General features: G+C 49.0%; 1 protein-coding gene across 1 annotated transcript in view; it reads right to left on the bottom strand.

Moving 5' to 3' along the window:
• Positions 1-725: 725 nt before the first annotated feature.
• The window catches only part of ELL (elongation factor for RNA polymerase II), a 50,206-nt gene continuing 34,211 nt past the window's right edge, over positions 726-16,720 (bottom strand). The window contains exons 6-12 of the mRNA XM_064396071.1: positions 14,552-14,676; positions 11,619-11,715; positions 8,436-8,937; positions 5,920-5,986; positions 3,199-3,370; positions 2,330-2,374; positions 726-1,345 (exon numbers count right to left, since the gene is read on the bottom strand). Coding sequence (XP_064252141.1) covers positions 1,241-1,345; positions 2,330-2,374; positions 3,199-3,370; positions 5,920-5,986; positions 8,436-8,937; positions 11,619-11,715; positions 14,552-14,676 — 1,113 coding nt within the window. The 3' untranslated portion in view covers positions 726-1,240. The remainder of the gene's footprint in view (positions 1,346-2,329; positions 2,375-3,198; positions 3,371-5,919; positions 5,987-8,435; positions 8,938-11,618; positions 11,716-14,551; positions 14,677-16,720) is intronic.

The raw sequence follows: 16,720 nt of genomic DNA, 5'->3' as shown, positions 1-16,720 counted from the left end.
TTGGAGTGTTTCTCACACCCTGGCCATACTCTGAAACGTTCCCTTCAACCCAAAGGAAAGAATTAAATAAAAAAATCAGGAAGCAGGACTGCAGGGAGAAGCTGGCTGAGATAAAGCACACCAGTGGAAGGGATCTGCGTGGGAAAACAGCACCTTACTGCTCTCACAAGGATTTGCTGCTGCCTTGCAAAGACACACACACAGACACAAAAAAAAAAATAAAAATACCCCAGGAGAAAGCAGAGCACCCCCACCCCCTCCTCTCATGGATCAAGGAATAAAGTCACTCCTCGGGTGACTCCTGGGTCAGTTTTAGCAGTAAGGAAAGGGTCCCAAGCACTTGGCCTAAAAGGAAAAGGGAGGCACAGTTTTACAAAAAAGATGCTTTTTTTTTCCTTTGATATATAAAAATAGACCATAGTCTCATTAGCAATTAACAAAATTGGCTGCCTTGGTAGAAAATTAGAAAAGTCAAAGCCAGACAGGTCTCCATCTTCCCAGCACTGGAGGCTGGAGGTGAACTGGGCAGACTGGGCAGGAGGTTTGCACCCAAAACACAAAGCAGGTAAAAAAAAGGGGATTTGGGGTTTGGTTTTTTCTTTTTCTTTTTTTTTGGGATCCACCTCTGCCCTGGCCAAAGTGCTGAGCCCCAGGGGACCCCCCGTGCTGGCAGCACCCCCCAGCCCCAGGAAGGCAATGACAAAGCAGGGCCAGACAAGGAGAGCTCGGGGAACGTGGTGTATTTCCGCGGAGCCGGGAGCACAGCTCTCATTCCAAACAGTCCTAGCAGCAATTCCAGTTCCTCACCATGTGTAGGACAATTTGTAACCCACGTGGAGCTGGGGAATTATTACAACTTCATGCCAAACTTTTAATCCATGAAAACTACAGATTCTTAACCTTTGGGAGCTTCGGTCACTTTAGGCAAGTTTTCCCTTAAGTGTCAAACGCTGGCTTCAAATAAGCAGAATTTTTTTTTGTTTGGTTTTTTTTTTTTGTTTGTTTGTTTTTTTTGTTATCCATTTGTTACATTCCAACATTCAGAGAGGCTTAAAAACTCGGGAGGAGCGTGCTGGACGTGGACATGACAGATCTGGCATCTTAAAGTCATCCCCAAGTTCTTCAACCACGAGGAATTAATGCTCGTCTCTGAAAGGGATTTTGGGTGTATAAAAGGGAACGTAACGTCCAGGGTGACTGGATTTTGGTTTGCCCTACCCAGTCCAGGGGTGAGTGGCAGCTAAAACTGCTGCTGGTCATACTCTGCTATCAGTTTTTTGATGTGGGCCAGTTTGTTGTGGAGGTATTCGCAGCGGTTCTTCTCTTGGCTGTAGTTGGGGTTTGTCTGCAAAATAAAACAAAACAAAAAAAAGGAAGTGCAGAGGTGGGAAAGGTTCTGGACAAATCAAAGCTGAGCCTTGAGAGCACAGAGCAGATCATGGGATGGTTTGGGATGGAGGGAATGCACAGATCTCATCCCATGGGCAGGGACACCCTCCTGTGCCAAGCCCCATCCAAGACTTCCAGGGATCCAGGGGCAGCCACAGCTTCTCTGGGAATTCCCTCCCAGGGAAGAATTTCCTCCTAAGATCCCACCTAAACCTCCCCTCTTTCAGCTTCAAACCATGGAAAGAAGCTTTTGTAGATCCCTCTTTAAAACAGTCCCGCTCTGATCAAACCCAGGCAAGAATCAAATCCCTTCTCAGCATCATCCAGCTCCAGGAGCCTCCTCACGGGGAGGGAGCACACCTGAGTCAGGCTCAGCCTGACTGGGCTTCCAACAATCACCACCTGCCCTCTGCCCCCACCTCTGGAACAAAGATGGACTTCCAGCATGCAGGGAACATCTTCAAAGAGCTCCTAAATCCCTCAGGACAACAGGGCTCAGGACCACATTCACTTATTTAAAATAAAAAACCCCAAATCCCCACTGGTGCGTGGATGCTCCGCATAAAAATACTGAAACTTTACGTGGCCCAAACTCCAAAAATGTGGGGACAGAGCTCCAGACAGAGGCTGATCCCAGCTGGGATCCTGTTATCCCTCAGCCTGTGCATCTGAAACACAAACTGTTCCTTCCCTGGAGAGATAAAGCCTGGGTGAAGGCAGCCATCGTGCCACGGCCACGGCTCAGCGAGCCCCAGACCCAGGGGCACTCCCAGCTCCCCCCAAACCCTTTCTGAGCTGCTTTTAGGGACGGGCTGGAGCTGAACAAAGATCTGCTGGAATTGCCTCAGAGCCTGGGCTTGCTCTTGGCAAGGGCCCATCTCTTTCAGTCACACCAGGGGCACCACCCAAAAGCCTTCTGTGGCCAAGGACATTCCCTTACCTTTTTAATTTTTCGATATTCCTGTAAAATTTGATCGTGGATGGTCTAAAAAAAAGAAAAAGAGAAAATAAATAGGGCGTTATTTTCAGTTCTGCAGTAGGTATTTACTCAATGTACACAATTCCTCCAAATTCCAAGCAAAATCTGCTGCCTCCATGGCTTCCCTGGGCAGATCCAAAGGCTACAGCCAGCTCTGAGTCCAGGGATATCCTGGAGCTCACACAGAAGGGTGAAACCCCCGTCCCCACCTGTGACAAGCACCTGGATTCCAGGATAATTCACATTTCCAAAACCCCAACTGATCTTTTTTTTTTTTCCCCCACCAAGATCTAACAACAATCCAGTGAGGAATTTTGCAAGGGGAAGGGCAGGAGGTTTGAGGGAGGACGCTGTGCTTAGCACAATAGGTGCTCTGTAAAAATCTGTTTATTATCCTCGACGAGACTCACTTTTTCAAGCTAATGAATAGCTAAAACTCTTTAAAAATCACCCTGACAAGCCCAATAATGCTGCATTATTAAGATCAAAGATTGCAGAGGAGCAGATGACCCCGTGCTAACTCCCCTTCCAGCCCTGATACGCTCCCATATGTGCAAATATGAGTTTTTCTGGCTGGGATACACTAATAGCTTCCAGCAGCTTTTGGCTAAGGACACCAATTGTCTCACTGAGGCCTTTCCTTGTCAACAAGTCCCATGATGTGGCTCCAGCCTGAGAAAGGAGCAGCACAGAGCTGGGTCAGGAGCACTCCCCGGAGCTGTCAGCTGCGCGCACGTTCCCCAGCAGCTCCGGGGCTGCAACTGAGCCACGGCCCAGCCCCGAGGGAGCAGCTCAAAGAGCCGCAGCCCCGAAAGGAGCCCTGCTCCCACCTTGTACTCCTCGGAGCCCTGCAGAAGCTGCTTCAGCTTGGCATCCAGCTGGGTGAACCGTCGGGTTATGCGCTCTATCCGGGCGTGCAGGTCCCGGTACTCGCTGTACTCCGCGTTGAAGTCGTTCTTGTAGCTCTGGCGCTGCTCCGAGGAGGAAATGGCTGCGTATTTTCTGCAGGGGAAAGGCTTGGGCAGTGGGTTCTGAGGGGGGCATTGGTTTGGGGGCATTGGTTTGGGGGGGATTGGTTTTAAGGGATTGGTTTTTGGGGGGGATTGGTTTGAGGTGGGGGATTGGTTTTAGTGGGGGATTGGTTTGAGGTGGGGGGGATTGGTTTGAGGTGGGGGGATTGGTTTGAGGTGGGGGGATTGGTTTGAGGTGGGGGGATTGGTTTTAGGGGGGGGGGATTGGTTTTAGGGGAGGGGGATTGGTTTTTTGGGGGGGGATTCTCTCCGGGTTGCCGAGCACGGGGGGATGAGCATGGAAATAAAATCATGGATAATCTGGGATCATCTAAATGGGGTTTTGGGAAGGAATTCTTCACTGGGATGGAATTCCCAGAGAAGCTGTGGTTGCCTCATCCCTGGGAGTGTTTGGAGCACCCTGGGGTAGTGGAAGGTGTCTGTGCCCGTGGCAGGGGTGGGACTGGATGGGTTTCAGCTCATTCCAGCCCAAACCATGCTGGGATTAAAGCTCAAGATCAAATCCCAGCACTGCCAAGGCCACCACTAAACCATGTCCCCAAGTGGCTGAAATCCCTGCAGGGATGGTGATTCCCTGTCCCAGTGAAGAAATTCTCCCTAATATCCCATCCAAACCCCCCTGGTGCAGCTCGAGGCCGTTTCCTCTCATCCTGCCTTGCATTAAAGTAGCAAATTATGGAGGCAACCACCAAGGATTGTTGCCTTGACCTCCTGCAAAACAAACAATGTTTGCTCCCAAAACTTCCTATCTCTGCCAGATAGGGTGGAATGGGCAGGTACAGCCAAGGCTGGGGCAGCTGGGGTGGAGGAGGACACTCAGATAGTGCTGCTACAGCTTCTCTGGCTCCTGCTGGCCCGCAGAACATGGAGTTCTGCATCTGTGCCAGGCATTGGAACAGCAGGAATATGATGCTTCCAGTGTTAAGAGTCTTGAAAGGAACACAAAAAGCATTGAGCCATCGTTGCAAAACGCTGGCAGGGTGATTATGTGGCAAGAACACGACAAGAAAGCACGGTGAGGAGTTTTGTGCAGTTTTTTTTTTTCCACCAGCAACTCTATTTCCAGCACCTTCTAGAGACACTTGATGTGTCCTGAGCTCAGGTTGAACTGATGTGCCTTTGGGGGCCTTTTGGAAGTTATTCTGCTCAACAAAAAGCCATTAAAGCTGATATTTACAGCTCTCTCTGAAGGTAAAAGTCATCTTTTGGTAGGTGATGGCTCAAATTTGCCTCCCTGCTCTGGCTGCAGCAGGGCCAGCGTGGTGCCTGAACATGGAAAAGCTGATTTAGGCCTCAAATTAAGGGGAAACTTCCAGTTTTTTTAACATTTTCTGTGCTCTAAACTTCTAGAATGGACTCCTTGCCAGGGGCTGGGATAAAGAACCATCCACTCAGGATAACAGTGACAGGTCTTAGAATTTGAGGAGCTGGGCACAAACCACTCAGATCACACTGGGTGAGAGCACAGAGCTCCCAGAGCTCAGAAACCTCTCCCAGTTTCTTTGGGAGGGGCCCAAGGAGCTGCAAGATCCCACTCTCCAAGATCCCACTCTCCAAGATCCCACTCTCCAAGATCCCACTCTCCAAGATCCCACTCTCCAAGATCCCACTCTCCAAGATCCCATCTTGGGAGGGATCAGCACGTGGCTGAGAGAAAAAAACCACCCCCAGCCACATGAATTCAGTGGGATAACCCTAAAAAAGTCACCTTGAAGGGGTTGTTTGTATGGCTGATCCAGCCCAGCAGAGCAGAAACCACAGCAGAAACCTTTATCTGCCCTGGAGCTTCCTCCTCCTCCTCCTCCTCCTCCTCCTCCTCCATCCCTTCCCTCCCAGCACTCCCAGCACAGCCAAACCAGCTCTGATGGAAACAACCCCAAGGCTGGGACATGCACAGGGAATTTTCCCCCCCAGATACAAGTTTTTCCCTGCCCCAAAGCTCTGTTTAGAACAGGTTTGGGTTTATGCAGATTCTGGGCTTCCTTCACAGGGATTTTTGGGCTTTGGTTGTTTAATTAACCTCGAGGGGATCTGATTAAAGAGTCAAGAAACAACTCAGATCCTAACCCAGGGGTTAGAGCCTCCCAGGAAAGAATATTTCACTGCTTTATGGAGAGGATCTTGGCTCTGAAGAGGGCAGGAATTAACAAAGCACCCCAAATCCTTCCTTGCCCTGCCTTCCCCAGCACAAAAGCAGATTATTCCCTCTCCAAGTTCCCAGCTGGAACGTGGAGATGTTTAATCCTCACAAACCCCTCTAAGGTATGAAATGTTTCTTGAAATGCTTAAACAATTTCTAGGAGATAACCTTGAACTCCTCAAGGAGGTAAAAACCAGCTTTGATATCAAGTTTAGTCTCAACTATTAATCTGCAGAGCTGGGTTTGCTCTTTCCTTTACTCCCACCTAACAAAGTTCTATCAAATAACACAAAAAGTCCAACAAAAATCTCCAGCACGTTGTGATTTCTTAGCCTGAAACATGATCCCAAAGTGATGAAGCAACTGATAAACATACTTACAATAAATAATCTGGCATTTCTGAAGTTGATGTTGGTACACTAGAATTATTGCATGTTCCATTTAAACCTGAAAAAATAAAGATTTGTTTACAGACGTTCTTAAACTTCAAAGCTTTTTGCAATTCAGCTTCAAACTCGTAAAACTTGCCTGCAATATAGAGTTTATGGAATTCTAAAGGATTTCTGTTTTGCTTGGAACTGACAGAGGCAGAGGAGCCACAACAAGGTGGCTGAAAGTTCAAGGCTCCTCCAGTATTTGTCTGTCAGCAAAACAACACCAACAGCAGCCTGTGCACCGAGCAGGGAAAAAATCTGAATTTAATTGGTGGGTAAACAGTGCCTGGAGTGGGAGAACACTGAGAGCACCACTGGGGAGGAGGAAAACACAGCCCTGAGCCCAGAGAGCTGGGCTGGGCAAGGGGAACCCTCTGCTCTCCTGCTCCTACACTCCAGAGATTCCTCTGGCATCTCCAGGGTGAGAATCCTGAATGAATATCCCAGAGCCCCACAGAGAGGGTTTTAGGGAATGCAGCTCCAACCACAAATCCAGGCATTAAAGAATGGTCAGAAACCGAAGGAAGAACAGAATAAACCTAAAGCAGGCTCATCTCCACATCCACCAAGCAGTGCAGGGTAAATGTGGAGGGGAAAGCAGCTGGATCCACGTTTGGAAAGGGACATTTTCCACAAATTATTATCTATGTGTCTTACATTCCAAACCTCAGCAGATGCAGCTGCACAACCTGAGTCAGCAGTACCCTGCCTGCATCCTTAAAAAGATGGAATTTCCTCTGAATTTCCTGGGAAAAGCTTTCCTGAGCAGGATGGGAGAATGGCACAAGCCCAGTTTCTGAAACCATCCCAACCCCAAACTCCTGCTGCAGCTCCTCCTGCTTTTCCTCCCTTCCTGACCACAGTGTGGAAGATGCAGAACGGGGTTTAAGGATGGTGGAAGGGACACAGGAGGTTTATTTTGCCTGTGAGTGCCACCTACTGACTGAAAGGACCCCAAAGGTCCCTCCAGAGGCTCTGGAACAAAATTCCTGGGAGAAACTCCCACTCCTGGCAGGTGGTGGAACCAGAGGAGCTTTAAGGTCCTTCCAACCCAAACTTTTTGTGATTTTCTGCTTGCCTACAGCTCCAGGGGGGACTGTGGGGAAGGAGCAGGAGGAGGCTGGTGCTGCCCACAGAAGGAAAACATCCCAGTTGTGGCTGTCCAGGATCCAGGCAGGACTGACCACATCCTGTTTATGATTGCTCCCAGCCCAGCTCGTGTTTGTTACCTCAAAACAGCAGCAGGAACAAACCCCAGCTCCCAATAATTAACAAAAATCCAGGAATTAAACAGTAAAGTGAAGCAGAAAAGGTGGTGGAGGAGGCTCAGCAATTTCCCAGGAATTTGGGTATTTATAAGTCAAAAAGAGAGAATGTGTGAGTGTCTCTCCAGAACCACTCCAGAGGCTCATGGGGAAGAGAAACAACATGGAAAAAACACAACATCCACAGAAAAACCCTGGGATTGACACAAAAGTGAAGAATTCTCAGTCCTGCAGTGCCACAGCCAGCAGCCCCACGGACTGTCCTGAGCCATCAAAATGAATTTTGTCACTGCTGCAAAGCCTGTGGGGAAGGGGAGGGCTGGGAGCAGCTCAATCCCAACAGCCTGAGAAGTTCCCCCTTTCCAGGAATCCAGCAAACCAGTGTCCATTTTAAAATATTGTCCTTTTGGAGCCAAAGCTGGAGGATTTTCATGCACCAAGGAGGAAGGGAAATGTAGAAAATAGTAACAGGGTGAAGGAAAATGCACAAAGGAATTTAACAGATATTCCCAGAGGCTGCAGGGAAAGTCCCAGTGCTCTGGGGAGCTGTAACCAACAGCAGAAAACATGGAAACAGCAGGAAAAGGAATGGATGGGATCAGCCAAAAATACTCTCTGCTCTGACTTCTGAGAGTGCACGGACCTGACTTTGGAATAGTGGCTTGATGGAAAATGTTTTCACCCCACCTCAGTGAGATTCACTGCTGTGTCAGCCCTTGGATAAATAAATCCCCAGCCCAGTGGGACGTGAGGAAGCTTTTCCAGCCTGGAAGAGCTGGTTCTCCACTGCTCTAACAGCATTTATCACCAGCTTTATCTATCATTTCTTTTGTAGCCAATTTTAAAAGCTTTTGTGAGTAACTTTTCATTAAAAACCCAAACAACAGTCATCACAACAGCCAACACAAGCGCTGCACTGCTCTTCCCACTGCTCCCAGCCTTTCATCCCCACACATTAGCCCAGCTTTTAATTGAACCAGGAGAAACATGACACGCTCTGAGGCAGCTCCAAAAGGTTAAACAGGAAAAACCTGATAGCCTGTGTGGAGAGGAAGCACCTCTGGTGATTTGGAAGGAGGACAGCGCTGGCATTTGGGTCCCCAGAGCGCCTGGCGTGGCCCAGGACGTGCCCATTCCTCCAGGGAATCCTGGCATCACACCCAGCCAACACCACAGCACCTCCGGGCCCCCACTCACCTGGGACCTGCTCCTGGGCAACACTAACTAAGTCAGCATTTTTTATTACTTCACAGTTCTGCTTCTCCTCTTTGCACTTCTCGTCGCCCTTCTTCTCCTTCCTCTCCTTCTCCTTGTCTTTGTGCTTTTTGGATTTTTTCTTGGATTTGACGTAGGAGCCGCAGTTGTGTTTGCTGCTCTGGGCACAGTCTGTGGGCAGGGGGTGACTCAGTCTCTCGGGAGGCTCCGTGCTGCTCTCACAGTCTCTGCCGTTGTGAGCCAGGTCGTTGCTGACATCCGAGAGGGGGTCGTGGGGCCTGGGCAGCTCCAGGGCCGGGAGGGAGGAGCTGGAGCTCACGGGGGGCTCCAGCGCCGGGGGCAGGGCGGGGGGGGCCAGGCTGTCCTTCCCGTTGGAGGAATTCAGCTTCCCGTTGAGGGTGGGTTGGGTTCTGTGAGCCAAATGGGAGATCCTGGGCTTTTTGTTGGCCAGGGGGTCGATGAACTCCACAGGTAAGGGTCGTTTCTGTTCGGGAGAGGGGGGAAAAGGAGGAATAAATCGGGGTGAAGGCGCAGGAGTGGAGCTGGCTGCTGCCACTAGGTGGTGGTGCAGCACAGGGGAGAAGGATGAATGTCCCCGGGAAAAGCAGATTATCCATCCCAAACTGCTTCCCGGAGCCCACGCTTTGGTGGGACAGCTCAAAGAGTCCCATCAGCAATTCCTGAGCTGCCCTATTATCCACACACAGCCCCAGCCCGCTCTCACTGCAGCTTCTTCCAAACCCAGCCCTCTGGAACTCAAACTGCAGCCTCCCTGCCCCTGTCCCAGGCAATCAGAGTGGAAATATCCCTGGAAGTGTCCCAGGCCAGGCTGGACAGGGCTTGGAGCAGCCTGGGACAGTGGGAGGTGTCCCTGCCCATGGCACGGGTGGCACTGGATGAGCTTTAAGCTCCCTTCCAACCCAAACAATTCCAGGATAAAAACATCTGTCCTGAGCACTGCAAAATCCCTGTGAAGGAAAAACGTGCTCAGCCCTCTGGAGCAGGGAGGGATTCATCAGTTCTGCATTTTATTCCCAGCTCTGTGGCCAAGAGCTTCACCCCTTCCCTGCTCCTTCCCCTTGTCAAGAGCGCGGCATTGCCCGGAAGGGGGGAGGAAGTGCCAAGTGCTCAGAACTTCAGTTCTCAGAAGTTCAGGCAAAAGGGGACATCGAGGAAGCCACGTCACAGGGGCCAACGTGACCTGAGCAGCCCTTTTTTGAGCAAGGGTAGGGAAGGAAGTGGTTCCCAGCTGTGCCCACAGCTCGGAGGCAGCTGCCTGCAGCCTGGACAAGCTGCTCCATGGAAGAACCCATCCATCAGGCTCAGCCCAGCCAAAACCACCCTCACTGTGTGCCCACCTGGCAGCCTGGGGCTGCAACAGCTCTCAGCCAAGGAGGATTTTTGTGCCCAGAGGAAAACAAGCGATAGCTCTGGGTATTTCTTTTGGATAATCCATTATTTTCTTTCTGTCTCAGGCAGGATGGCGACGTGTTTGCGAATGGAAATGTTGTTCCACCCAGCTGCATGGTGGCTGCAGCAGCCCCCAGTTCCCTCTTTTTCACCTGGATTTCTCTCTCTTTGCTAACTCAGGGGTCTGGAGGACACTGCTCAGTGCCAGGAATTCTTTCCACCTGTCAGGGTAATTAAGGAAGAGCTGCTGGTTCTGCCACTGAGCTCAAGGGGCAAGGACAGCACGTCCGACCGGCTTGGCAACATCACCTCCCCAGGAGGGGCCATCTCCCTCTGCAGGGCTCTGAACGGGTGACAGAGCTCCAAATCTGCCACATTTTACAACCTTTCCTCTGAAAACAGCCAGTATCAGCTTCTCCAAACTCAGCTCTCTGCTTAGGAGGGTTATATGCATCCATTTTCTAGAATTACCAGACCAATCCTCTTCACCTTCGTTCCACAGCTGAACCTTCCCAAAATATTCTGCATTCCAGCCTACCAAATCCCAATCCTCTGCTGGCACTGCACCCCTTACAAACTATTTCTCTAAATAGAAACTACAGCCAGGGAGTATTAAAAAAGTGACAGCTCACAATGCTGTGGTTTGCTGTCTGACACGACAGAATCATGCTGGAAACATTCATATTCCACGTTGGGTTGTCCCTGTTTCACCACCTTTCCTAAATCCAAGCCAAAGTTTCAGCTGGGTCATTCTGAGAGATCAAAACCTCACCCTAAAGACCTCTGAATCTTTAAAATATGGACAGCCAGAGAAACAAGATGATTTTTCAGCCTTAAACAACGACACAAGCCCAGGATCTTTCAGAGCTAACTTGAAGGTGATCATTCTTCATTCACCAGGAACAAGCCCACAGCAGAGCAGCAGAGGATCTGGAATCAGCTACCTGGCAAACAAGTTACACAGTCCTTGTTCTCCACAGAGAATTGCCTCTCTCTCAGTGCCAGAGAGCACATAATTTCTTTACCTGTTAATATTCTTTGCCACTAATCCTCGGTGCGTCTGTCCAGACAAGCAGGCATTACACATTCCATTGGCAGGAGAAGAATAAATACTCAACTTGTCTGGGCTGACCCACACTGGAAGAAGGGAAGGCAGAACGTTTCACAATGCCAGCAATGCCTGTGCTGGGAGATCCTGGGAGAAGTGGGGACAAAGCTCTGCTTGACACGCGTCAAACGTGGCTCCTGGGTGGTTTATGGTCATGGAAAAAACAGGCAAAATGTTCTTTTCACAGCTCCCTGCTCTGGCTTCTCCCAGGCAGGAGCAGCCCAACCTGCCCCTGATCTGTCATGGCAATTAGGCTGCAAAAGGTCAAGGGTTTTAATAACTCAGCCATGTTTGGGAGCTGCTTATTACAGCTTCGTTCCACTCAATTATTAGTAATGAGGAAAACACAAGCTCCTTCTCCCAGGAACTCCAGGAGGGATGGAGGCACTGCAGAAGGAATTTAGCCCTTAAAACTAAACCTGAGCCTCTTTGTCAGAGATCCTCCCCACAGGCCCTCGCTGAGCCACGGCCAGAGCAGAAACAGATGCTGAGCAAAGCCAGAAGGAGACTCCAAGTTAATAAAAGAGAAATAAAAGCCCAAGGAGCTCCTGACCCGGCAGCAGGTGATTCCAGGGTGCAGACAGGCCCAGCTGAGCCTGGAGCCAGGGCCAGCAGCCAAATCAGGGGCTGGCAGGGGCATCACCCACCTGAGGGGGAGAGCTGGAGCTGAGGGTGTCCTTCGGAGGGCTCAGGGAAGGAGCTTCTCCCTGGAAAGCGCCGCTGTTCTGGGGCTGGCACAGCTTCCTGCAAAACACAAAGGGCTGCTGCACCCTGTGCCCAGCTGGCACTGCACACCTGGGGCTCCTCCTGGGCTCACACCCTGCTGGAAGGTGCCGTGAAGGAGCCGGGTCAGGCTCTGGTCTCGGACAAAATCCGGGGAGGAGAAACTACTATGGGAAAATGTCAAGGAGAAATTGGAATTTCTCATCTCCTCCTTGCTTTCCCATGAGTTTTGTGGCTCTTTGGCAATGGAAGGAACACCTTGGAGCTCTTGGACACATGAAAGGAGTCCCTGTTGAATTTGGAACTCATTTTTTAACAATTTTACTTTTCTTCTCTTGAACTGGTGACGTAAGAATTAAAACAAATTAATTCCAGCCTCAGACACATAATTCACAGAGAGATCAGTGAAAGTGGCACTGAATTTGAAGGTGTAAAGGATATCAGATATTATTGCTGCTGATTGAAATACAGCTCAGGGAGACATTAATTAAACAAATTTCTGCTGAGTGTTTGCTTTCTGAGACAGCTCAGAAAGCAAAGCCCACTGAAGAGGGGCTGAAACTCAAGCTCAGATGAGGAGGAATAAGTTCTGTCACTCATTAGCATCATTAAAACAACATTTTATGGCAACAGGAACCCTTTCAGCAGCGAGCTCCTCTGGGTCCAGGAAAAGCAGCATTGTAACAGGAACTGCTGAGGTATTATTGGTCCACCAGGATTTACATTTTGGGCTTCCCAATAATACTTTTAAGTTGCATCATGCACAACAGAGCTACTCTGGGCTGTATTTGTGGTATTGGACAAATAAAAAAAACTTTTGTAGCAACAAAAAGCACAATTAGAATCACTTGAATTCCCCTCCAGGCTGGGTCTCTGCTCCTCTGCAGATCTCAGAGTATTCTGACACCAGACTGCCCCTCAATTAATCATCCCCCCCAAAAAAAATCCCCTACTCTTGCATCAAGTTGCAGCTGACAAAGTGAAAAAAAACCAGAATTCAGGGTTAAAGGTTTTAATAAAGCAGCTCTGCAGTCAGTTTGTCAGGAGCTGTGGAGCCTGAATAATCCCACTTTTAGATTGTCCCACAAGCACCTGGAATCAGCATTAAAGCTCACTCATATCCTTTAAACACTGGAAGATTTATCTCAGAGATAACGCCCAGGACTTGACAAGATCTGGCTTTTACCCTGAGCTTGAACCTTGGGCTGTGCTGCAGCAATATTTAGACATCTGCAGTGTCACCACTGTCCTGGCTTTGTTTAGTTTTATTTAAAACAAGCTCAGCAGCCACAGATCAACTCAAGGAAAGGACCTGGGGATTGTGAACACGGGGCACTGATACTGCCCACACAGCCCAGTGAAAGTGGCTTTTGGAGCAAGCCTGTCACACCTTCTAATTGTTAATTAAGGATTTAAGGAGTCATGAAAGCACTGAGTTCAGCAGAGGAAAGATTTCAGGGAGTCCTGGAATGGTTTGGGATGGAGGGAGCTGAAAGGCTGGGACACCTCCCACAGCCCAGGCTCCTCCAGGGTGACAGAGGGAAACATGGAAAACATAAAAAAGGAGAAAAAACGAGCTGGTTTAACCCAAGCCTAGTTAGACCCAGCTTTAGTAGCTGCAGAAGTGTGAATTACTGCAGCTGCTGAGTGGCCACTGGCCCTGCAGTCCAGGAGGAGCTGGAACCATGGGCTGGTGATGCACCCCTGTGCCTCCTGTGCCCTTTTTTTGCTGTTTTTCTCCTGTCTTCAACCCAACATGTTTTGTTCCCATTTTGGAGCCTCATTACCTGCACAGCCTGAGCAGGGTTTTGTTTGTACAGTTGAATACATCCTTCCCAAGGTCTATTTTTAGACCCTCGCCCAAGTGAATGCCACAATTCTAGAAAAAGGAGTAAACATGGCTTTTCTACAGGGAGAAATTCACTTTGGGTATTTTTTTGTTGAAAGCCATAAAGATGGCATGGCAGCTGTATTTTCCCTTTTAATTATAATTTCACATAAGGCCATTTAAATGATTTTGATTTTCCCTGAGCACACCTTGGAGTGCAAGTTTTCTGTTGTTTAAAAAGTCTCATCTCCAAGTCAATTGTGCTTTTAAATCATGGGAAGTGCTCAAACAGAGCATGCTGTGCTTCAGCTTAACCAAAAGTGCAATAAAATAAAGCACAAGTAAAAGCTCTGCCTGCATGACAAAATCTGAACCAAGGCACTGAAAAATACCAACACTGAGAGCAGAATTCTGTGTAAAACTGGAGATTTCTTTCCCTGCCAGCCAGAAGCTTCCAAGCTTGGAGCTTCACCTAAGGAAAATATCTCTAGAGGGAAAAAAATTTCAGCAGTAAGGATGAACTGAGTCAGTTAAGGGCTGCTCCAGGAAGGAACATGGGAACAGAGATCACACTCCAAGCAGGACAACCAGCAGCATTTGAAAGGATTCATCCCTACAGAACAACCTCTTGCTTTTCCACACATCCATGATTTCAACCCAATCTCAGATTTAGGGATGAAACACTTCAGCCTGCACAGGAAGATGTGGAAAAAAGCAAGGAGAGTTTCAAAGGACACACTTCATCACCTCATCTCCCAGGATTTCAGACCAGCAGTGTTGACCCTGCCAGCTCTGCTCCCTGGCAGCTTTCCCCCAGGCTTTGCCTGTAATGATTTAAGGACAGCCCAGGATGATGTGAAGAGTGGCTCCACTTGGATTTTCAAGTTTATTCCACTCCTACAGGTGCCTGGGTGATGGACAGTTTAAAATGAAGTCAAAAGAAGTCACACACTCAACTTCAGACCCTGGTGACCCTGATTCACAGAACCTTCCCTGGGTGATATCACAGGGAAGAAAATGGATAATTACCTAACGAGGATCCTCTTCAACAACTGCTGATCTCCTTCTGAGTAGCCAGGCCAGTCCTTCTGCACCTCTTTGTATACACAATCTTTCAGAGTGAAAGTGCTGTCCTTGGCACTCAGATTTGCCACCTGCAACAGAAGGAATTTGGAAAGCCATCATCAGGGTTTCATTTTCTCACTTCCTCCACCAAACAAGAGCTAAGATGAAGGCAAAATGTGAGCAGACTTAGCAGCTGTTAGTAGTGTCAGAGAACAAGGAGAGACTTTAATATTTCATTTCCTTATTATTAAGATTATTTAATCAAACTGTGCCTTGTCACTGCAATAATTCATAATGAGCTTCTAAAGCACATCCAGTTGAGTGGGAAATAAGTCACATCTAAAAGAGATTATTCAGCTGGGGGAGCCTGGACCAGCACAACAGCACTTGATGGAAACACCTGGAAATGAAGCCTTAATGGAACAGGCAGTTCACTTATCACACCTGTCCCACAGCCAAAATGGGGCAGTTTATGGCCAAAGAGGAACTCTGGGGCGATAACTTGGTTAACAATTGCCAGGAGATAATTTCTCACTAATGAGCCAACAAAGCAGGCCCCAGAGAGCTGCTTTCTCAGGGAGCTGTGAGGAGAATGCCCTGGGACCACCTGGATTTTATGGAGAACTTCAGAACCTGGCATTTCCAGCCTCAGGCCAGCAGAGCACTGCAGCAGCTCAGCACACTTGCAGCAGCAGCTGCCTGACATTTTATCCCACCCTGCCCGTGGATTTCCCCACAAAAGCCTGCATGGTGCCTGCACAGAGAGGAGAAGCTGCTGGAATGGGCAGAGCTGGATTAGAATGGAAACAAACTGGGAAAGTGTTACCCCACTTGGATCAGTCTTTCCACAGCCTGACTGAAAATTTAATTTCTTGCTGTTGGTACATGAAAATCCAGAGTTGGAACAAAGCAAAGAGCCCCAGTGAGGCTTTCACAGAGAGTGAGCCTCTCCTGGGTGATGCAGTGTCGTGGAATGGTCTGGTCCCATCAGATTCCAAGGGCAGGGACACCTCCCCCTATCCCAGATTGCTCCAACCTGGCCTTGGACACTCCCAGGGATGGGGCAGCTTCTCTGGGCAACCTCAGCTTGCAGAGCAGTGCAAGTTTCAAATGAAAATAAAGCCTTCAAAGTGTTTGTGAAGGGGGATAAGGAGGCCCAGGTGCCAAATGCTCTGCCCACAGCCAGGCACAGCCAGCAGCTGCAGCCCCAATTCCCTGCTGGAGCCCCTCAGCTCGGGGACTGCTACCCTTGAAAGTGGAAAATGCTTTTATTCACTGCTTGGAGATCTTGTGCATCTGTTTAGGGATTACTGTTCTCCATTCAGGACCTGGCTGTGCTCAGGGATTTCTATTATCCACACAGCAGGAAAATGCCTCAAAAACAAGCAAAGGAGTGTGAAGTCTTGAAAGAACTGAAGATGCTGCTGATTCCCCTGCTTCTGCTTTAGGGAGGCTACAACCTAATATAAAAATATTAAAAATCTAGGCATTTCACAGCAAAAGGCTGCACAACCACCGTGGCAAACTCTCCTGATAAGCAAAAAATAGAAAGCCCAGTTATCAGTTTACATGACAAACACTTTGTTTTTCCTTTCAGTCCTGTCAGCTTTCCAAAATCCTGAGCCAAAATACAACGAGAATTTGAGCTGTGTTTTACATCGAGGTATCCCTGTAAACACACCCAGGAGACAAATGCCAGCCCAGGTTCTCCTCTACCAGAAAAAAACCCAAAAACCAACTCTCCCAGAATTTCTCTGTTTCCTGCCTGTTCCTGGAGCCCAGGAAGAACAACTTGGATTTTTTTCTCTGCACAGAGGCTGAGAGCTGCTACCTCCTTGTTTTGCTCGTGTGGGACTCTGCAAGCTCCACCCCAACCCTCCCAAAAATAGAAACCTTGCAAAATGAGGCAAAAAGGCCGCCAGGAACACGGAGTCCTGCGAGAGAGATGCAAGAGCACAATGAAACCCACACCTAGACAGATTTAGCTGGGTAGCTTTAACACAGCCTGTAATTTTTAGCTTATCTGTGTCTGCCTGTGGATGGGAGCCCTGGGAGGGCTGAGAGGGATTAACTTTAGGAGCTCCACGTTCACAGCCAAAGCAGCGTTCAGCCCGAGCAGGGCAGCACCAGGGC

Source organism: Passer domesticus, chromosome 21 (genome assembly GCF_036417665.1).
Source record: "Passer domesticus isolate bPasDom1 chromosome 21, bPasDom1.hap1, whole genome shotgun sequence".
NCBI lineage: Eukaryota > Metazoa > Chordata > Aves > Passeriformes > Passeridae > Passer > Passer domesticus.
Note: the sequence above shows the minus strand (reverse complement) of the source record. Positions and strands in the feature narration are given on the sequence as shown.